This window comes from Perna viridis, chromosome 4 (genome assembly GCF_037379345.1).
Source record: "Perna viridis isolate PV_CMFRI_1.1 ecotype Kerala chromosome 4, ASM3737934v1, whole genome shotgun sequence".
Taxonomy (NCBI): Eukaryota; Metazoa; Mollusca; class Bivalvia; order Mytilida; family Mytilidae; genus Perna; species Perna viridis.
Genome location: NC_142448.1, coordinates 3,640,321 through 3,663,716, shown reverse-complemented (window position 1 = coordinate 3,663,716; position 23,396 = coordinate 3,640,321). Strand labels below are relative to the sequence as shown.

At 33.4% G+C, this 23,396-nt stretch overlaps 1 protein-coding gene across 6 annotated transcripts in view; it reads left to right on the top strand.

The window, feature by feature from the left end:
- Positions 1-23,396, top strand: part of LOC148618481 (uncharacterized) — a 49,095-nt gene that overhangs the window by 5,988 nt on the left and 19,711 nt on the right. For 4 of the 6 annotated variants that reach the window (XR_015921387.1, XM_088577457.1, XM_088577458.1 and 1 more), the window contains exons 3-8: positions 1,333-2,974; positions 13,283-13,460; positions 14,202-14,363; positions 16,617-16,721; positions 20,232-20,346; positions 22,222-22,389. Coding sequence is in view for 5 of the 6 variants with exons in the window: in XM_088577457.1 (XP_088433583.1) it covers positions 1,333-2,974; positions 13,283-13,460; positions 14,202-14,363; positions 16,617-16,721; positions 20,232-20,346; positions 22,222-22,389 (2,370 nt within the window). In the remaining variant the exon portion in view is untranslated. The remainder of the gene's footprint in view (positions 1-1,332; positions 2,975-13,282; positions 13,461-14,201; positions 14,364-16,616; positions 16,722-20,231; positions 20,347-22,221; positions 22,390-23,396) is intronic. The other 2 variants (XM_088577459.1, XM_088577461.1) reach the window with 2 other exon arrangements.

The window sequence follows — 23,396 nt, the reverse complement described above, 5'->3', positions numbered from 1 at the left end:
TATCCTAATTAAAAAGAACACTTTATTAAAATAGCATTTACATAGTCACAAGGAAAAATATTTTGGTGAGGTCCAGTGTATGTATGTGGTCTATACTCAACAGATAGAGTTGCAATCTGGTCAATAAGGCAGGCATACATTTTGGTATAGCTAAAATCTTGCAGATTATGAAATTCGTTAAGCATGATGGGATGAACCTATCTATGCCAAAATTCCTGAATTTTACATTTCCAACTTCGAAAATTTTCTCTGAAATCACTGGATGAATTGAAACAAAATTTAGGATCAATGTTATGTTGAACATCTTTAACAATCTGTGCGTGGGGATTTTTGATCTTGCAAACATGGCTGCTGTTACTAAAAATAGACCATAGGAGTCAAATAGCAGAATTTTGCACAGAACCCATAAATAGTTGGGTTAAGCTAAAATCTGGCAAGGAGTAAAATTGTTCAGCATGATGAGTTGGACCTATGCCAAAATTTTCAAAAGATCCATTGAAAAATGAACGAGTTATGGGTCCTGAAATTTTTTTCTTGAATTTTACATTTCCGACTTTGAAAATCTTCTCCTCTGAGACTACTTGTAGGATGGATTGTAACCAAACATGGCATGAATGCTGGTTAGAATATCCCTTTAGATTTTTGATCTGTCACAGACATAGCCAATGTTAATTGAAAAAACCAATGGGTCTAGCTAACATTTCATGTGGTAAATTTGATCAGCATGGTAAGATGGACCTATGCCATAGTTTTCTTAAAGATCTGTAGATTGATGATAGTTTCATTATGTAACTGTTGTGTTATATGATCATGCCCCTCTTGGGCCATTTTTTGGTATATCTAACAGTATCTATCTATCCACTCACTTGTGGAATATAACTTTTTGATACAAGTATATTGTACATGTGTGGTTGATTGATTTACTAAGATTTACTTGTTTAGGCCTTCACTGGAAAAAGAAGAACGACCTGATGTTACAAAATTTTATGAATCTGCTATGGTTTGCAAATGCCCAACAAACTATTTTGTTTTTATTGGCTAACTTGTTTTGTTATAAACCCTATTCGTTTTTAACTTTTTGACTTATACATGTAAGTACATATTGATGAGAACTTTTAGATGAATATTATACAGAATATTCAAGATACTAAAACCTTAGTTCTTGGATTCCTGTCTCCTTCATTCATTTCCCTTATTCTATTAAACTGAAAATGATTTAAATTAAAATTTCAGTATAACAGCTCATTAACATTCACTGCATTACAAGTACAAGTAGGATGTCTATATTTTTATATCAATGTGCTCATTCATTTTTGTACTTCTACTTTTCAGAATCATCAGACAGTGACAAAGATACTACTAATGAAGACCAGACAACCATATCTATAAATGTAGGGGTAGACTCTCCTGCCAGTGCTTTACAGGAATCTCCAGAGAAGAATAAAGCTGTAATGATTAGAGGACATTTCCCAGCTAAGGATGTTGTTGTCATAAATTCTACAACAAAAACGAATAAGGAAACTTCAGATATAAAAGTTTGTAAAAAAAATAACATGAAGAAGGAGACAAATAGCAACAGTATGAAGACTGGCTCAGTGGAGAGCTCTGAAGAGAAACTGATCAACAATGACATGTATAGAGAGATCGACTTTAGTTCAGATTCCAATTCAAGTGATTTGTTAGCAGGTTCTAATCTTCTATATAGTTCTGATGAAGAGCAGGATCTTCCTCTTTTATCTAGTCCAATGATACCACTTCGACCATCACCTCTAAAACTTAAAGCCCCAAATGTCAGTTGTGGACCAGATTTCTCTACATGGAGAGACACTGTAAGTAAGTCTAGTACTTCTGCTGTTGCTGCTGATAAATCTATAATTGGAGGCAGAAATTTACTACAGAAATCTCAAACTGTTCCTGAAGTAATACCAAGCAACACATTGTCAAAACCAGAAAACAGAGGAGTCACAGCAACTGTCAATGTAAACAATAATAGAGACATGAATATTGATATCACTGTTAATGTTAGTGCTTCATCAGGAAAAAAATCAGATCAAAATTTGTTAAATCAGGTGCCTTCTACAAGACCAGCTGTTCAACAAACACATCAGCCCACTTCTAGTCCTTTAAATACAGCAAGTAATAAGCCTGGGCCACCTGGTCTGCAGCCAAGAAAGAGACAACTGAATGCCCCAGCTCTGCCTTCATTAAGTAAACCACATCTACCATCCAGTTTTTCTATAGAAAATATTAGTAGAAATACTGCTGTAACAGTAGATAAAGAACCAGTAACAAGAAGTGGCATTAGTGTACCATCAAGTATGCTATATACTGATTTGCCAATGCAAAGAAATCCACTAATGTCTGTTTCATATCCTAAACCTTCTGATCCATTAAAGATTAAAATTTCCAACAAAGCTGCAGGTAGTCCATTGCTTAAAGCTCCATCAGCAATACCACATCCATCCACGGCAGTAATTCCTAATAATCCTAGAATCTTCATAGCTTCTAGACCAATGGTCACTAGTACTGTTACCAGGCCAGTTGAAAGGATAGTCCCTCCTTTTGGACAGAGAGACAGACCTTCTGGTACAGTTCCAGATAGTTCTCATGTCACACCTGGAATACGGGCTCCTGTAAGGCCTGCTGGAGTTATATCTCAACCTGCCAATGCTATGACAATACCAAATGTGTATCAGACTAATCCTGTCCATAAAATATATGTACCAAATATGCCTGTGGTGCAGGAAAATCCTGTGAATGTACGGAAACAGACTTTGCCACCAGCTGTAATTAAAACTCTCCAGAAAAATTATCCTCCTTCTACAGCTTATAACGCATTGGAAATCCCACCAGTTACAGCTGGAGGTTTTACTGCTGCATCGACTGCAGGGCCAAGTTCTACTACACAATCAAAAAACATCAACTACCCACAAACCACAGCAGCTACAGTTAAAGTTCCCAACATAGATCTTAGGTAAGTAATATTATCTAAACCAATGAATTTGTTGTAGGTAATAAGGCTGACACTATTTTTTCACCGCTGATACTAATTTTTACCTATACATGTATCACCAACATTTAAAGCAGGCCTAGTACCTGCTCGACTACGTCTGTCCATCCATATTAAGGGTACCCATCTTGTGTAATCTGTAACCAAAAATGTATTGAAATATTATTATTCAAACTTTGCACAATGTTTGTATACATAACATTATATACATGAAGGAATGTAACAATTCCCTAAAGGGAGATAATTCAGCTCAAAAGTTAGGTCTCACTAACAACTTCCGGGTCAAATGGCCACCCCCATATGTAGTACCAAAAACACACTGAACCTAGACATATGCATGGTAAGTGCATTATTTGTGTGTATTATGATTAAAAGTAGTCAAAATAAAGCTGAGAATGTGTACTTTAAAATCATATATGTAATTAACTACAAAAGTGTATGAATATTGTTTAAATGTGTTAGTAATATGCCTCCATGCTGTCAGTTAGCAGAAATGGTAAAAATGTGGATTTTCAGTATTATTTATTCAAGTAAATTTTGTGAAGAATTTCTGCAATCATCGTACCGTTAGCTTAATGATTTTGGAAGCCTTATTTTCCAAGCTTCGCAACAGTATGCAACTTTAAGATGTCATTTGTCCTGGGAATTCACAGTGAAACTTTGAAAATTACTTTTTTAACGTGTAAAGTAATGGAAACATTTGAAGTGGTTAGTGAGACCTTAGAACCTAACACAACTCGTCCTAAATCAGTAAGCTAACTTTTATTGTAAAACCACTTTGTGGATTTCTACAAAATTTGGTCACTAGCATCCTTAGGGTACATGTATGTGCTATTTTTTAGAATACATGGGTCAAGTCACCAATTTCTACATATATCTCAAAAACTTCAAGAAATACTGGAAAATAAATGTGACCTTCCTTCTTCAGCTTAGAGAGCTCTATTAAAGTCTCAGTTGAGTCAAAGTTGTAGTATGATCTCATCCTTTAAAAGCAAAAATAACACTTTTTACAGTCTGGAAAACTATACTAAAAAGAAAAAAACCTTCATTGATATAAATGATTCTTATGATTCTCCATTGGGTTGAAGTTGTAGGGTGACACTTTGTTTGAGCTATTGCCCTTGAAAGGCAAAAGATGATGTTCTTTTTTTTTTTTTTACAGTTTTTAACCAATATCTTGAAAACTTGGATAGGTAGAAAAAAACTATAATGCTTAATATAAAGCCTGCATAAGTCTTCATTGTTTTAAATTGTATAATGACATTGCCTTTGTAAGGTAAAAATGAACCAGGTGAGTGATTGAGGCTCCTGGACTGTAGTTTAGGCAATGATTAAGTGGTTTAGAAAGAACAGGTCACAATTGGGAAAAACAGCATCTTAGTCAAATATTTAAATTTCATATTCTTAACCAATTTTGATGTTATTTGTAGAACTGGCTTATATGGAAAATCAAAAATATGTACAAAGATGTTTGAGAAATCTTACAGGAGGTACGGGACTTTGTTATATTTGTTCATGCTATACCGTAGGACCACTTTATGGATACAACTCTTGGGAAATCACTTAACTGATTTTGTTCAAATTTTGTAGGACTGTTAGTCACTATATGTAATTGATTACATTGGCATGCAGTGTAACATTGAGGGTTGGTTGAGAAATATGCAAATAATAGATTTTTGGGAGGGATACTCGATTTTTGGGTACAAAGTACTAGATACAAAGTTTTTTTCGATAAATCAAAGCTAAATCAAATGAGCCCATTCGGAAACCATTTATATGTCCTATACAATCTACCGTACAAAGCTAGATCTAGTGAGTCCATTCGGAAACCATTTATATGTCCTATACAGTCTACCGTACAAAGCTAGATCTAGTGAGTCCATTCGGAAACCATTTATATGTCCTATACAATCTACCGTACAAAGCTAAATCTTGATAGGTAATTATTGAGTTTATCTGGCATAACCATCACATACACATGTAAACATATTATACATATGTGGAATGGAAGGATGAGGAGTATAAGACACACTAAAAGGGCAAAATATCGAAGTATTATTTCTTAATATGCACAAAAAGTTGATTAATGAAGAAAGAATCTAATATTTGCAAATATAAATGTGCTAAAATAGTTGTTTACAACAGTACACTCAATATACGAGAGGGCAACAAAGGTATGAATATATTTAGAAGGGATGGAGAACAATGCATGTAACATGGTTTACGCAAATAATTAGTCATTTCCATGAAAATTACCAGCATATGCTTGCAATTCATATACCAAACAAGAAAATCAAGTGATTATTGGTTCACATGGTGTAGAAGGTTACACTAACGATTCACAAGTTCATGATGCTGAAGGGATGTTGCCATAGACAATAAACATAACAAAGTAACTGGCAATAATACTTTTTTTTTATTTTTTTGTATCATTTCCCTGTGGTAAGATTTGTCTACCCTTTAGGCATTTATACTGCAAATAAATAAAAGTACAAATACATTGTACATGGTTTATATTATTACATTTATAGTTCACCATACTTTCCACATCTTAATTTTATTTATAGGGTTGTAACCCCTCCATATTGCAAATATACTGAATAAATTTGGTGAGAGGTTTATTTATATTTATAACTGATCATATTTTGAAAATTCTTAGGCCAGCATACATAAACAAATCATTGGTAATTATATATAATGTTATAAAGTCACCTGATTGTGGACATACACCCCTTATTTACAGTTATACAAGCTAATGAAGAGAATGGAAACAGCTGATATCAAAGTGTATTGAAACAAATTTTGAACATAAAAACATATCTCTTTCCAATAAAACTTATTGATTTCAATAACTGAAAGAAACAAATAAGGCTTTTTTTTACCCTTTCTGGTCAGATTTCCATTGTTTATGTTCACATGTAAGCATCTCAGCAAAAAATTCATTATAAGTTTGTCACTCAACTGAAAACCGATGTGTATATTATACTGCATGATTGGGCTGTCATTTTGATTTTAGAAACTTTACAAGAATTATAGGACTTAGTTGAATTTGTACATGCTACACTATAGGAAAACTTTGCACACTTTCTTAAGGTAGGGTGTATTATGGTATATGTATATGGTTTCTGTCCATCTGTCCATCATTCACACTAAGCCAATGCTGCCAATTTTTGTGAAACTTTGGTGAATTGTTTCTTTTAATTGATGTTGGCTCCCTTTTGATTTTTATAAATATGTAGTGGTATTAGAGTAATCAAGGGAACCAAGGTTATAGTGGTAATCAAAAGAATGAAATCCAGGGACAAAGACCAGATATGGAAAACAGACATACACAACAAAGAACATAGAGAAACTAAAATCGTACATACAAAGTAACAAAAGCAAATGAGCAACTCGGATCTCACTAAAAACTAGGAGCATGGACCAGGTGCACCAGTAGGGTAAGTGTCCTCTGCTTTTCTAGAAACACCCGCTGAGTTGCTCATAAAAAGTGAAGTCCGGGGTAGAGGAAAGAGGAAAGGAAAACTATGACATGTTGAACAAATCAGTTTTCATGGCACAGATGGATGCATCGTAACGATCCATGAGTTCATGATGACACCATAAAACTTTTGTAGTAATGACTTCAATCTTGTAGCAACATAATCCTGCTCCAGAAGCCTATTTATTAGAATTCTAGCGCAATACAAAAAGTCTGCATAGTCTTGGCAAGCTCTGGCATAATGTATGAGTTGTGATATGAACACTCCATATGCAGGTGCTGAAGGGATATTGCCACAGATGAAAGGACAGTTAGGCTATGAATGAATACATGTCAACTTTGTTGTACTAAAATGAAATTTGTTCAAAATGTAGTAAAATTTTTATATAAGGTAAATGAAGGATTTGTATCCTTACTTCATTGTAATGATGTCACAATGGTGTATGTCATTTAACAAAAACTGTTGAAGATTTTCCAAACCAACCTTCTTTTGTTGTTTTTTCAGATATTTTTACATCCAGATGTAAACTAGTATGTCCAACCTAAGAAACAACTTTATATTTTCAAATATTTTAACTACCGGGTATGTATAAATGAATGTATTAATGTATTCACAAAATATGAAATTGTTTCTTGGGTGTGGACACCATGTTTTTTCCAGAAAAAATTTAAGAAATTGACCAAAATATGCATAATGATCAGAATATCCAAATTTTGGTAAACTTTAAGCAATTATTTCGTCCTTTTAATGCAAGAATCTTTATAAGTCCTTATGTGTTTTCAGTTGTAATGGATTGAAGTCTTCAAATTCATAGTTAACACTTATAACAATTGATGATTAGTTTTTATACAAAATATTTTGAATGTGTTCAGAATGATGAGATCTATCTGTGGTCAAATTTTTGTTATTGCCCATTTTTTTATGTTTTTTTTTTGCTATTTTAAACATTATTACTTTCAAAAATCTTCTCCTCTGAAATTACTTGACCTATTGAACCAGACTTGCTATGAATGTTTCTTACGGTATTCTACATAGAACTTTTTTATCCGTCTAACAAAATAATCGTTATTATTAAAAGTAGAACATAAGGTTTAGACAGAAGTTTTTCGCATACATCTCCAAAACTGAAAGGTTTAGCCAAATTCTGACATGAAGTAACAGTGTTCAGCATGATGAGATCTATCTCTGGTCAAATTTTCGTTTTTAATATGTTCAGCTGTGTTGCTCTTTTTCGACGTTTTTTTCCTATTTTTAATGTTATTTGTTTTAAATCCTCTGATACTAGTAGACCAAAAAGAATCTAAATTGGTATAAAGATTTCTTAGGGTATTCTGCATAGATCTAGTGTGGGGATTTTTGATCTGTCGAAAAACATGGCAGGTGTTACTAAAATAGAACATAGGGTCTTGAAAAATATCATAGATAGAAAGAAATTTTTAATTGCTGAAATGATCTTTATGATAATGCCTACTAAAGTCTGCAGGGGATCAAAGATATTGGATAACGTGTTAGAATTGCCCTTTTAAGGCAAAAACTTAACAAGGTGAGCGGTTCAGGCTCCTTTTGTTTTCAAAAATTGTAGGGTATACTGATCTTTCAATGTTTTAGAGTTAATAGGGTACAAAATTGGGCCATGTAAAAATAAACCTACTTTTTAGCTCACTTAGCAGTAGGCCAAATGAGCCATTGCCGTCACTTGGTGTCTGCCATAGTCAGTTGTCGTCATTGTCATTAACAGTTTTTCAAACATCTTCTCCACTGTAAGAGTAATCAAGGGAACCAAGGTTATATCGTTAATGAAAAGAATGTAATCCAGGGACAAAGACCAGACATGGAAAACAGACATACACTAAAAAGAAAATAAAGTAACTAAAATCATACATACAAAGTAATAAAAGCAAATGAGCAACTCGGACTCCACTAAAAACTTGGAGCATGGACCAGGTGCACCAGTAGGGTAAGTGTCCTCTGCTTTTCTAGAAACACCCGCTGAGTTGCTCATAAAAAGTGAAGTCCGGGGTAGACCAACGAGGAAAGGAAAACTATGACCCATTGAATAAATCAGTTTTCATGGTGCAGATTGATACACCATAAAGATCCAAGAGTTCATGATGACGACCATAAGACTCCTGTAGTGATGACTTCAATCTTGTAGCAACATAACCCTATTCCAGGAGCCTACTTGTTAGAGTTCTAGCGCGATACAAAAAGTCTGCGTAGTTTCAGCAAGCTCTGGCATAACATATGGGTTGTGGTATGAACACTTCATACGCAGGTGCTGTAGGGATGTTGCCACTGATGAAAGTAAATTTGACTGAATGAAAAGTCATCACGTTTGTCGTAAAGTTTGGTCAATAGTTTCCCTTTACCATGGATTTCTAATTGTAGGTCAAGATATGAGGCTGACTCCACATTGTCTGTTGTATCCTTTGTATTAAGTTCTTTGGGATAGATGCAATGTATCAAATCCCCAAAATTAGGACTGTTTAAAGATAATACGTCATCTATATAGCAGAAACTGAGTTTAAAGGATCTAGCCAAACGATATTCTTTCTTTTGGATCAGATCAGCTATAAAGTCAGCCTCATAAGAGTGAAGGAGTAGGTCAGCAAGTAAACAAGCAAAAATCTGTAACTTCTGAACAGATTTTGATGAAACTTTGCATAATTTTTTCCATAGGGTATCCTCCATAAAATGATTAGTTGGATTTTTGATCCTTTGAAAAACATGGCTGCAGTTACTAAAAATAGAACATAGTGGTCTGACAGCAATTTTTCTCATATATCTCCAAAACCATTAGTTTTTAACCAAATTTTACCTGTTGAAAAACATGGATCTGTTACTTAAAATAGAACATAGGGTCAAACAGCAGTTTTACTCGTATATCTCCAAAACTTTTAGGTTTAACCAAATCTTGACATAGGATTAAAGTGTTCATTTTAAAGTCAAATTTGGTGAAAATCTGTGGACTCATGTTTGAGTTACTGCTCTTTTCAGACTTTTTTGCTGTTTTTAATATTACTTTCAAAACCTCAGAAACAGCTGCACAGAATTCAATGAAAGTTTGTATGATTGATTCTTAAGGTATCTTGTACAAAATGACTGTTTGGCTTTTTGATCCATGAAAAAAACTAAAAATAGAATATAAGGGTCAAAATACTGTTTAAACCTTTGAATTTAGCAAATTTCTGATGAAGGGTAATATTGTTTACCATCAGAAAATGTACCTATGCCAAAATTTTCAAGAAGATCCGCCAGTGTAGGAGATTTGGTCCCTGAAACTTTTATTTTTTTGTTTTTGTTTTTTAAGTGTACAACTTTGAAATCTTCTCCTCTGAAACCATGTGACAGAATTTAATGAAAGTTTGCATGATTGTTTTTAATGGTATCCTGCACTGATTGATAATTTAAAATTTGTCATCAATCAAAAAACATGGCGGTCTTTTCTTAAAATAGAACATATGGGTTAAGATGCTTTTTTTGCTATTTTCCTCAACTGTAGAAGAATGTGAAGATGAAAGCAAATCAGGAGATAAACATGATATTCTGAGTTGACTGGCAGTATTGAAATTTTCATCAGATGCTAAGATTCTAATGATTTTTTTTTTTTTATGAAACATTGTGGCCTAATTTGAATGATGATGGCGAAAGTTTGACCTGGGGGCCATTTTCTTGCTAATTTTTATATTTACTTTGATTGCAGTGGTATTTGGTATATATAGTAAACATAATCTCTTGAGTTGAATGGTTGAATGACGAAAATGGTGTAACTTCATAAAATGTTCTTTTTCAGCAAATTTGAATGTCTGCCTATTTTTTTCAATCTGATTTCAGATATCTCTCACTTTTTTTTGTTTAAAGGGGTCAAAGGGGCCACATCCCACACCAAATAATAATTATTTTATACTGATTGAAGTGTCCCTCCATCCTTTCTTTCTTCCTTCCGCTGAATGGAATTCGATATAACTTTCACAAAATCTTCATAACATGGTCTCATTGTGCACCTCCTATTTTAAATTTTTGATCAGAATTGATTTAGGACTGTGGTTTCACTTTTCTAAACATTGACTTTGTCATTTGTGAATATGGGGACATGAGGGACCCATTTCTTACATGTTTCTCCTCCTATACCACTGAATAAAACTTCCACAGAATCTTGATTGCATGTTCCCATTGTGCACCTCCGTTTTTAGATTTTGATTCAAATCAGTTTGGGGTTTCACATTGCAAAACATGGACTTTATCATTTGTAAATATGGAGTCATGGGGACCCATCTCTTATTCCTTACTCCTCCTATACAACAGAAAGGAATTTCAAGAAACTTTCAAAAAATCTTTATTACATGTCCTCATGGTGCACCTCCTATTTTAGATTTTGATCTGAATCAATTTGGGGGTTTCACATAGCAAAACTTTTGTGCATTTGAAGTCATGGGGACCATCTATTATTTGTTACTCCTCTTATACTATGGAATGGAATTGAATGAAACTTTCAAAAAATCTTCATTACATATTCTCATGATGTACCTCCTATTTTATATTTTGATTTGAATCAATTTTGGGGGGGGGTTCACATAGCAAAACATGGATTTGTCATTTATGTATATGGGGACATGGAGACATCTCTTATCTGTAACTCCTCCTATACAACTAAAACTTTCTCAGAATTTTACTGAATGTTCCCAATGTGCACCCCTTTTTTAACTGAATCAACCTGGGGGTTTCACATAGTAAATGATGGACTTTCATTTGTGCATATGGGAACTTTGGGGGACCCATCTCTTATCTGTTACTCCTCCTATACCACTGAATGGAATTGAATGAAACATTGCAGAATCTGTAGTACATATTATCATTGTACATCAGAGTTTGATCCAAATCAATATGGTGGTCAAAAGGTGCATGTTATCAAATGGGGGAGTGGGGGGTATCAAGATAGTGAGAGTTGCTAACAGCTTTTGTAGTTTATTTTTGGTCCAGTTTTGCAAATCCTTATGACAATCCCTGCATGAGTTTTTCAATCAGATTTCAGATATTTCTAACAGTTTTTTTTATTATTTGTAAGGGATCAGAGAGGCCAAACCCCAAAAAATCAACTTTTATTTTTGGTCTGATTGCCAATTTTTTTTCCTCATCCGATTGCCTATGAAAATCATTCCCTGTATATTTCAATCAGGTTTCAGATATCTCTTAAGGTTTTTGAGTTATAAGGGGTCAAAGGGGCTACTCCTAAACAAATTACTGATGCTCTGATTTTGAAACTTTTCATTGACTTTCAAATTTTGTGCTATATCATGTCCAAACCAGTGTCCATAATGAACTGTAAGTCTGTCAAAAACTAATTTTTTGTCCACATGTGCCTCATGTGAACAGAGTTCAACATGCTGTTATCATGCTGTGCTCCACATAACTCTTATTCTTTATTGAAGGAACCTTCCTCTTAGAACTTTAATCACTCAAAACAAATACAGTGGGAAATCACATGCTTTAGAGTATTAACATATGATATTTTGACGCCAAGCTACGCTAAAGCATTACCAGTATGATATATAATCAATAACTGTAGCAAAATTTTATAAATCAAATTATACATGTTTGTTACAAGGCATTTCTTTTGAATTCATTTTGGTAATTCATTTTGATAATGTCTGATTTGTTTATCCTCTCAAGTCAGGGTTTTGAGTCTACCTTCACTCCCTCAAACCCATGACATCACTCATTCATATTAAGCGGGTATCGTCTAGCCAAATCCGATTGGTCACTTTTCCTTGTACAGAGCACCAGTGAAAATTGTTTTAACATAAAACATCATTGGAAAGATATACAAGAACACAAGGTAATGGACGATTAGATATAGTAACTGATATTTGTAAGATGTCACAAATAATTCAATATGGTCAAAAATGTTAACTGTAGATTATGTTTAGAGTCTTTATAAAAAAAATAGATGTTATGTGTAGCCATTTTGTAAGTTATATCAAAGAGTTTCTATTACGAGTGATTTGATTGGATGTTGGATCTGGGTTAAATTTAGGTAACCCCCTAGATGGCACTGGACGATACACGCTAAATATGAATGAGTGATGTCAGGGATTTGAGGGAGTGAAGGTGGACTCAAAACCCTGACTAAGGAGGATGGATTTGTAGACTGAGAGTTAACAGAATAAGAAGTATCATAATCTCTTTGGCCATACTTAAAAATATTTCTGTTTGACATAGTCCAAGTGCTCACATAAACATTTGGTTGGTAGGTAGGTCAATAATTTTTTTTACCAAGTCTGAACTTTAAATTTTCAGAAGATAAATATAAAGATCTGCATTACAGGAATTCTGTCAATAACTATATAATGTTTGCTGATTATAGTGTAACACCTATCTAAACCTGTAGGAAATGTAAGAAATTAAAGATAAACAATATTTCACCAATAAAAACTTTCTAGTTGAACCTTATGACAGGTGAGTCAGGCTATGGCTAACACACTAATTTTCAACTTTGGCCTGAGATAGTATTGTTCTCCTAATTCTAAGTATAATTGCATTAACTGCAAAGCCCAAGTTGAATTGTTGAACTGATTAATCAATTCTAAAGACCAATAAACAAGTGATAGTCAACTGTGTTTTGTATATATTGGCGTTTAAAGATCATTTCTCACCAAAGATCCCCTCAGGTTATTGTTAGTTTTACTCACTGTTCTGTTTTTAATATGCAATACACTTTTTTTTTGAACTTCTACTAACCATATTCAGTATTCATCTTCAAGATGTGTGAGATCATGTGAACTTTTGTTAGTAGTGAGCCAGTGATAATTGCGGAGCAAAGAGCTGAGCAGGTGATTATTCCTGATAAGGAGGTGGAAACTCCAGAGTTAATTCCTGAGGAGAAGGAAAATCAAGATATTGTCTTTGAGGAAGCAGAAACTCCTGAAATGAGGACAAAGAAAGCTAAAGATAACCTTAGGAAAGAAATGGTAAGATCGTCTCTGCTTCTTGAAATATTTTTTTTGGGTAATGCATTAGGATTTTCAAGTCAATTTAGGAATAAAATAGACCCTTTTGTGGTAAGTTAATGAGCATGCTCAGTATACACTTCCACGAGGTAGGGCTTGGGTAGAACAAAAGAATTTTCCTTGCGGAAGTGTGTATTGAGCATGCTCTGCGAATGCTCAGCAAGTAGTCTACAGTTAGCACTAAAGGGTCTATTATTATTATTATTATTATTATTATTATTATTAGAGGACTCCAAAGGGAGATAATTCAAATTAAACATCTCTATTTTCCTTTGATGTTAGTGTATGAATTTTACATTTCAAATGTAACAGGAAAGCATGATTTGACTCACAAAATTATACTCTGCCATCGAGGATCGAAACCTAGACCGTTTGGTGACAAGACAACAACAAACCGATTGGTAGAATTAATCTTTTATCCAAATCAATTAACTGACTATTTAAATCTCACTACCTACTACAAAGCAGGTAGGTCGTCCTGCCCCGCAAGTAATGGGACTTGATTCATAACCCACCCCTATATCATTGTATTAAACAAATTTTTAAATACAGATAAATAAGTTCATATCCTTTATCATAGAACAGGTTACAAAATTTGATCCAACAAATGTTTTCTGCTTAACAATAAAAATATGTTACAAGGAAAATAAATCACACAATATTGGAGACGAAATTGAACTTGATAATATTTTATCTCACTAGGTACTGATGTTTCCTGATGTGGATCCTAATTATGTTGACCAATTGTATGATAGATACCAGATAATGCAGAATTGGCAGAACATTATCAACAATGTTTGTAACCATCTCCTGGAAGACCCTAACTATCCAAAGGAAGCAAAAGCACCTGTAACTGTTCCTCAGGTAAAATACATATAAAATCTGCGATATTGAGATAATTAAGGAAATTTTATTACTTCGAGAGAAATAAATTTTCATAGTTTTAATATGAAAGCTAGCTGAGATATTAAAACTTAAAATTTATTTCTCAAGATGTGTGAAATTTCATAATCCACAAGCTGAAGTTGTAGATTCTATTTCTTTTAACTTTTTAAAATGAAAACTTTGGCATCTGTGTCATGGCAGAAATTCTAGCTATCCTCTGTCTATGATGTCAACAGTTGTTAAGATAAAACAACAATAGAAATGTAATGAAGTTGCATTCAACCAATGAAATTTTATAGACAATGCAATACAATCACACAACAACCAATTGCCCATTTAGATTTTGGCATATTAGCCTCTCAGAACTTGAATCTGAGACGAGACACATTTTCCCACACTGGTCAAGAAGTGTGAAAATTGATTAAATATTAGATAATTGAAGGTTTCATCACCTGGATTATTACTCAATAGCCAAATTTTGATGTTGGATAAAAGTGTTCAGTATGATGATATCTATCTGTGGTAAAATTTTCATTTTAATCTGATAAGTTATGTTGGAGTTATTACCCTTTTTCAATGTTTTTTCTTTCAAGAATATTTTCATCTGACACCACTTGATCAATTGGAAATAAACTTGGTATGAATGTTCCTTGGGGTATCCTGCATAGAACTGGTGTGGGGATTTTTGATCCATCGAAAAACATGGCTGCCAGTACTAAAAATAAAAACATAGGGTCAAACAGTAGTTTTTCACATATATTTCCAAAACCATTAGGTTTAGCCAATTCTTTCAATTGCTGAAATGGTCCTTATTATAAGGCCTACGAAAGTATTCAAGGATCAAAGTTGTCAGACAACTCCATGTTAGAGTTATTGCCCTTGAAAGGTGAAAAATGGCATTTTTTTCACACTTTTCAGCCAATATCTTGAAAATAATGATAGATAGAATGAAACTATCAATTGCTGAAATGACCCTTATGAGAAGGTCTACAAAAGTTTGCAGGGATCTAAGTTTTTTTTATGACTCTTTAATAGAGTTATTGCCCTTGAAAGCCAAAAAATTACGTTTTTAGCTCTTTTCATCCAATATCTCGAACTGTAATAGATAGAAAAAATCTTTCAGTTGATGAAATAATCCTTATGATAAGTCCTATTAAAGTCTGCTTTGAGTCAATTGTCACAACAACTCCATGTTAGAGTTTTTGCCCTTGAAGGCAAAAAATAAACCGGATAAGCGATTCAGGCTCCTGGGAGCCTCTTGTTCTTTCCAATATTACTTTTTATATTACTCACTTTAAAGTGAGACGGTATAGTGATCAGGATCAGGAGTCTGTTTTTCACACCTTATCTGCTCCTTAATCTAAACTATCTAAATTCCAGCAAATTCAAAATATGCGTGTCAAATTTTACTAAAACTTAGAAAATATGACAGCTCAAAAGAAGCATTGTTTGAATTACACTGGCTGCCAATTAAAGCAAGAATAAGCTTTAAAATATTAACATACGTGTACAACTGTTCAGTGGGTAAAGCACCACAATATTTGACTGCTCTTTTGTCACATAAAGAGTCTAAACAAATTTTGAGATCATCTGTTTCCAGTGAAGGTTACTTTGTAATTTCTTTTAATAGAAAGAAAACATTTTCTGACAGAAGTTTCAGCACTGTAGGTCCAAAACTATGGAATGAGTTACCTTTAAACTTAAGAAATTGTGAATCTTTGGACATTTTCAAAAGTCAACTTAAATCATTGTATTTTGCAGACTGTTTTTCACTATTTGAATTTTGTATTTTATATCGTGCACATACTGTATCATATTTATACTATATATATATTTTTAAATTGTAAAACGCCATTGAATATATTTGTATGTAGAAATAGGCGTTTAATTAAGTAATTAAGTTTCAAAGTTTCAAGTTTCAAAGTTTAATCAATGGCATATTTGACTTTGCTGATTTGTTCAAGGTTAGAGGATGTCATGTGACATTACTGATTTGTTCAAAGTTTGAGGATGTCACGTGGTATTACTAATGTTCCAGGTTAGAGGATGTCATGTGACATTACTGATTTGTTCAAAGTTTGAGGGTGTCACGTGGTATTCCTAATGTTCCAGGTTAGAGGATGTCATGTGACATTACTGATTTGTTCAAAGTTTGAGGATGTCATGTGAAATTATTGATTTGTTTACTTTAAAATCTGCCATTGCTTGTACACTTCAATGATTAATTTTTAGGTAGTACAGAAACCAAGTATTGATTATTATAATGAATTCAGTAGTTCTGTGGATGGAACATACACAGTTCAGTGTGAACAATTACTGATGTCAGAATTTAAATGGGTGAGTATTCATAAACAGTTGATGAAATGATCCTTATTATAAAGTCTCCATTGTTTATAAGTTGTGAGAGATTCTTTGTTTCAGCTATTACCCTTAAAAGGTGAAAAATGACAGTTTTTGGCAGTTTTCAGCCAATAGCTTGAAAATTATGAAAGATACAAAAAAACTTTTAATTAATGGAATAATCCTAATGATAACCCCAACAAAAGTCTTCATTGTTTTTGAAGTTGTTGGATGACTCTTTGTTAAAGTTATTGCCCATAAAAGGTGAAAAATGACAGTTTTTATATTTTGTTTTTTAGTTTTCAGCCAACAAAATGAAAACTATAGCAGATAGAAAAAAAACTTTCAGTTGACAAAATGATCTTTATGATAAGGCCTATAAAATTCATAATCAAGTCAAAATTGTCAGATGACTTGTTGTTAATGGTATTGTCCTTAAAAGTCATAATATAATGTTTATTGCAGTTTTCAGCTTATGTCATGAAAACTGTAATTGATAAATGCCAAATTCCGTGTGAGCTATTGCCGTCACTTGGAGTCTGTCGTTGTTGTTATCGTCCTTAGCTGTGTACAATTTTTCAAAGCTCTTCTCCTTTGACACCACTTGACCAACTGGAACCAAACTTGGTATTTAATATTTCTTGGGGTATCCTGCATAGAACTAAAAAAAAATTTCTCCTCTGACATGTCTTGACCAATTGGAACCAAATTTGGTCTAAATGTTCCTTAGGGTATTTTTCATAGAACTGATGTAGGGATTTTTCATCTGTTGATAAACATGGTGCCTGTTACTCACTTACACAATGGGGTCAGTCAGAAAGTTTTCTTACATATCCCCCAAATAGTTAATATGTTTAGTCAAATTCTATCAGTTGCTGAAATGAACCTTATTAAAAAGTCTCATGGGATGAAAGTTGTCAGACTACTCCATGTAAGAGTTATTGCCCTTAAAAGGTGAAAAATGATGTTTTTTTTTTTTCTGACAGCCAATATCTTGAAAACTACGATAGATAGAATGAAACTTTCAATTGCTGAAATGATCCTTATGATAAGGCCTACTAAAGTTTGACGGAATCTAAGTTTGTTGGAGGATTCCTTGTTAGAGTTATTACCCTTGAAAGGCAATTATTTTTAGTAGTGGTCAGGTAATATCTTGAAAACTATAATAGATAGAATGAAACTTTCCCTTGCTGTAATGATTCCTATGATAAGTCCTACCAAATGTTTTTTGAGTCAAAATTGTTGAACAGCTCTTTGTTAGAGTTATTGTCCTTGGAAGACAAAAAATTAACTAGATGAGCGATTCAGGGTCCTGGGAGCCTCTTGTTGGCCAATACCTTGGAAACTATGATAGATCAAAAAACCATTCAGTTGATGAAATGATCTTTAAGATAAGGCTGACTTAGTCCAGTGGGTCATTTAACTTGCATGACGTCTCCTTGTTAGGGGTAATTCCCTGGAAAGGCAAAAAATGAAACTGCTGAGCAATTCAGGCTCCTGGGAGCTATTGCCATTACTTGGTGACATTGTCCCCATTAATTATTTTTTAAAAGTTCTTTTTCTCTGACACTAATTACAGCCAAACTTGGTTTTATTGTTCCTTAAGGTATTTTGCCTAGAAATGATGTGGGGATTTTTTTATCCATTAACAAACATTGCAGATGTTACTATAAAAAATAGACCATAGGGGTCTGTCACCATTTTTATGTCTTTATTTCAAAAGCTGTAATGAATAAGAGAAATGTTTGACTTCTTAAGCTCTTCCGTCCAATGAGATCTATCTACCCAGCTAATTTCAATTGAATCTTGCAAAACAAATATTATTCCTCCTTATATGCCATTCTTACCATTTTTTTTGTGCATTTTTGGGTTTTAACTTAAAAATCATAGAATTTTGCTTAAAGAGGTCAATTCTCCATCATATAGAAGACATCACCTTTCATCAATGAGGAACAACCAGACCAACTGGAACCAAATTAGGTATGAATGTTCTTTATGGTGCCTTGCCTAGTACTGATGTAGGGATTTTTTTATCTGCTGAAAAACATGGCTGCTAGTACTAAAAATAGAACAAATGGGCAGCTGTTTTTAAAAATAGACTGAAGTGGTGGGAATAACAGTTTTTTTGTAGACTCTCTAAAGCTATTAGATAAAGACAAATTCAAAAAAAGACTTTTTGGGTTTTTTGTTATTGCTATTTATGTTATTTCTAAAATCTGCCTTCTCTGAAACTATTAAACATTTTTACCAAACTTTGAAAAATGTTGTATTGTGCACAGAAATATCATGAGGATTTTTTTTATCCTTTGACAAAGATGACTGCCATTACTAAAATAAGACAGTAGGGGTCAATCAGCAAAAAATATATATGTTTGGTTTTTACCAATTCTGTGTTAAAGTGTTCAGTATGAATTAATCCAAACAATAGGGATATTTTTGTGGAAATCTGTTGACCGTTGTTGGATTATTATCCTTTGTTAGTTTGGATGGGCCCTTTACAGATGGTCCAATTAATTATGTTAGTCAAACGGCTCAGTGGGAAGCAAGAATGATATAAATAAAGGGAACTCTTTAATTGAAGATACTTTTGTTCCAAAGATTCGACTATGATTTCAATTTTCCATGGTGAACAATTGAAGGTGGCTATTTATAGCCTCTAGTTATTTTGTCATTTCGCATTGGTTTTTAATGACATTTCAAAGATTTTTTCAGAGTAAGGTTAGAATGTTATTCCTTTTGTGAGTGTGGACCAGACTTCATGGAAAAACCACACAATCCAAATTCAGAAGTTTGAATGTTCTGATCATAATGTTCCTACTGTTCTGGGTTGTACCTCTGCAGTCATATTAATCTGCCCCTGCAAAGCATTTTATTATAACCCCCACCTAAACAAAGATTTCGGGGTACATAAGAATCACCCTGTTGTCTCTTACTACTTCCATTTGTCTGTTCACATTTCTTGCAATTCCAACTCCGCCTGAATGGCTCAAGGGATTTTGATGAAATTTAATGGGAATGTTGGGCATCTTATGTAGGCAAGCGTGAACGAATATGATTATTACGAGTGGCTTAAGGGTTGAAACCACAGAGGTTTGCTTCCACTATTAAATATGAAACCAAACTTAATATTTTAACAAGAAAAGGTTGATCCCAGATTTGGGGATGCTTCTCTTCAACTCAGTTTCTTTCAAATTAAATCAAAATATATCACCATTTACTGCTTTCCAATAATAAAGGAAGAACTAATAAATAAACACAGGTGTCACAGTAAAATTCTTTTAGTTCCATCAAAACTAGGATTTGTACATTTAAACTCCATATTTCTACAATCCCTTGGACTGAAAGTGAAAATACTTTTGACATCACTAGACAATTTGGTTTGCTCATGGTTTATGGTGTAGTATGAAATTATACTAGAAACTCCAAATTTTCCACACTTTCTAGTGTCATTGTAGATCACGTGAACATCCTTTGTGAGCTTGTTCATATTATTTCTAATTATTTCAGATATCATTAAAGGACATCAGAAAGATTATGAGATGTTTTAAGGGACATTATTCTCCATCTCATAAGGTCCTAACTCAAGCTATGATGAACAGAATGGAGGAATATTCTAAAAGAGGTATGCTATTTCTTGAATCTTTGCTCTGCATGTTTTATTTTGAGATCATTTTAACCTAAATGAAAGTGCAATTTACACAAATTTTGCATTTGTATTTTTTACTCTTGAACTGTTTGCCATATCTGAAGGATTATTGACAAAGCCCATGTCATTCTCAGATATTGGATTGTTCTGCATATTTTTACACCCCAGCAAATATGTATTTGGGGAACATAGGAATCAGCCTGTCTGTCTGTTCATCTATCCTCACATCTGGTAGACACCTTCCAAACTACTCAAAGGATTTCAGTGAAATTTCACCAAGAGGTTGGATACCATATGCAAATTTGTGTAAAAGAATTTTAGGGTAGACTTCAAAGGGAGATAACTTTATTTAAAGGTTTTGTGGTAAACCACATAAATGCAGATCTTCCAAAATCACTTTATGAAATATTATTCAAAGATTAGCTATCATATGTACCCATGCATGAAGGGAAATGATTATTGTTCAATGCTTCCAAAGTGAGATAATTCAATTTAAAGGTTTGACCTTTATCTAAAACTTCAAGCAGTGAAATTGCTTACTATATTTGAACTTAATCTAAACAAGTTTTTAGCTCACCTGGTCAAAGGCCATGTGAGCTATTGCCATCACTGGCGTCCGTCATTGTTAACAATTATACAAAACTCTTCTCCTCTGTAACTACTTGACCAATTAGAATCAAACTTGGTATGCATGTTCCTTGGGGTATCCTGCATGGAACTGAAGTGGAGATTTTGATTCGTCGAAAAACATGACAGCTGTTACTAAAAATAGAACATAGGGGTCAGACAGAAGTTTTTTGCATATATCAACAAAACTGTTCAGTTTAGTTATATTCTGATATGGATAAAAGTGTTCAGCATGTTGAGATCTATCTTTGGTCAAATTGTGGTTTTAATCTGTTAAGGTCTCACTAACCACTTCTAACGTTTCCATTACTTTACGTTAAAAAAGTAATTTTCAAAGTCTCACTGTGAATTCCCAGGACAAATGACATCTTAAAGCTGCATACTGTTGTGAAGCTTTGAAAGTAAGGCTTCCAAAATCATTATGCTAATGGTACGATGATTGTTAAAATTCTTCACAAAATTTACTTGAATAAATAATACTGAAAATCCACATTTTTACCTGTTCTGCTAAATGACAGCATGGAGGCAAATTACTCACACATTTAAACAATTTTCATACACTTTTGTAGTTAATTACATATATGATTTTAAAGTACACATTCTTTATTTTGACTACTTTTAATCATAATACACACAAATAATGCACTTACAATGCATATGTCTAGGTTCAGTGTGTTTTTGGTACTACATAGGGGGATGGCCATATGACCCGGAAGTAGTTAGTGAGACCCAAGTCATGTTGGAGTTATTGCCCTTTTTCAACAATTTTTGCTATATTTAATGTTATTTCTTTCAAAAAATTTTCTCCTCTGACATTATTCGAAAAACAGAACATAGGGGTCAGACAGAAGTTTTTTGCATATATTTTCCAAAACCTTAGGTTTAGCCAAATTCTTTCAATAGCTGAAATGATCCTTATTATTAGGACTACAAAGTCTTCAGGGATAAAAGTTGTCAGAAGACTCCTTGTAAGAGTTATTGTCCTTGAATGGGGGAAAAATTATGTTTTTTTTTACAGTTTTCATTCAATATCTTGAAAACTGTGATAGATTAAAAGGAACTTTCAGTTGTTGAAATGGTCCTCATCTTAAGTCCTACCAATGACTTCTTGAGTCAAAATTGTTGGACAACTTGTTAAATTCATTGCCTTTGAAAGGCAAAATTCAACCAGATGAGCGATTCAGACTTCTGGGAGACTCTTGTTTTCACTTTGTTGTTTTTCAGAAAAACATTTGAATACATTTGTTCATCCCTACTCCTATGCAAATACAGTGGTCAAGTTCAAAGGAGGTATGTACCATACTTACAGAGAGGTATTTACCAGTTATGTACACATGTTCATTGGCATCTCCTACCAGTCCCAAGTCACTGTAGAGGTCAAGTTCAATAGAGGTATGTACCATACTTCTATCCTTACTGCCACTACAGAAAGGTATGAACCAATCATGTACACACGTCCATTGGCATCCCCTCCCAGTTGCATGTCACTACAGAGGTCAAAGTCAAATGAAGTATGTACCAAAAATATACACATGTCCAACCTCTACTACCATGCAGAAACAGAGGTCATGTTCAAAGAAAGTATGTACCAGCTGTATACCGAAAAAGTGATAATTTTCATGGTGATTTAATTTTCACTGTAATGGCTGTCAAAGTTTGAATGGGAAAATTATATCACACGCAATATTTATGAAGATAAAATAGAGTTATTTATCTTAGTCTCAGGGGTTTCATTAATTTTATGCAAGTCAGGGACCTTTTATTTTGCAGGAGGTACTTTTTATGTTTTTCGGTAATAGAGTGTTATGGAATTTTAAAATTCTGGGCAGTTCCTTATAGCTGCTTAAAAGGATAAAAGTAACTGGTTCTGCCTCGTATTGAAAGGCTTTTGTCTTATTCATTGAACTGTTTGTTTGCCGTGTAAATTACATTATGCAAAAAAGAAAACCTCACCCAGTTTTTGAAGAAAGAGGAGAAATTTACCACACAACAATAAAAAAAAATAACACATATACAGTGTACCTGTTGATATAACAGAAAGTCAGTTGGCTCTTAATTTCACAATAAACATTAACCATATCAGTTTTGTAATGCAGATAAGGATTATGTTTTTTTTAATAGATGTGTAAGGTTTTTTTTGTAAAGCATACATTATTTTTTATGAATAAAAATGTAAAAATTCACGATACAAGTAAAAAATCTTTTTTTTTTCATATCAGTTTGCAAAGAAAGCTATATGATTAAAACATTTTCCTATGGGGGTGGGGTGGGACTTTTGGGGATGGAGGACTAAGTTAAAAATTGTTGTTTACTGGGCATCAGTCATTCAAAGCTATTCAGTTTTAGTATTAATACAAGGTTAAAGGGAACAACATGTTTCTATAACAGCACTAGGTATA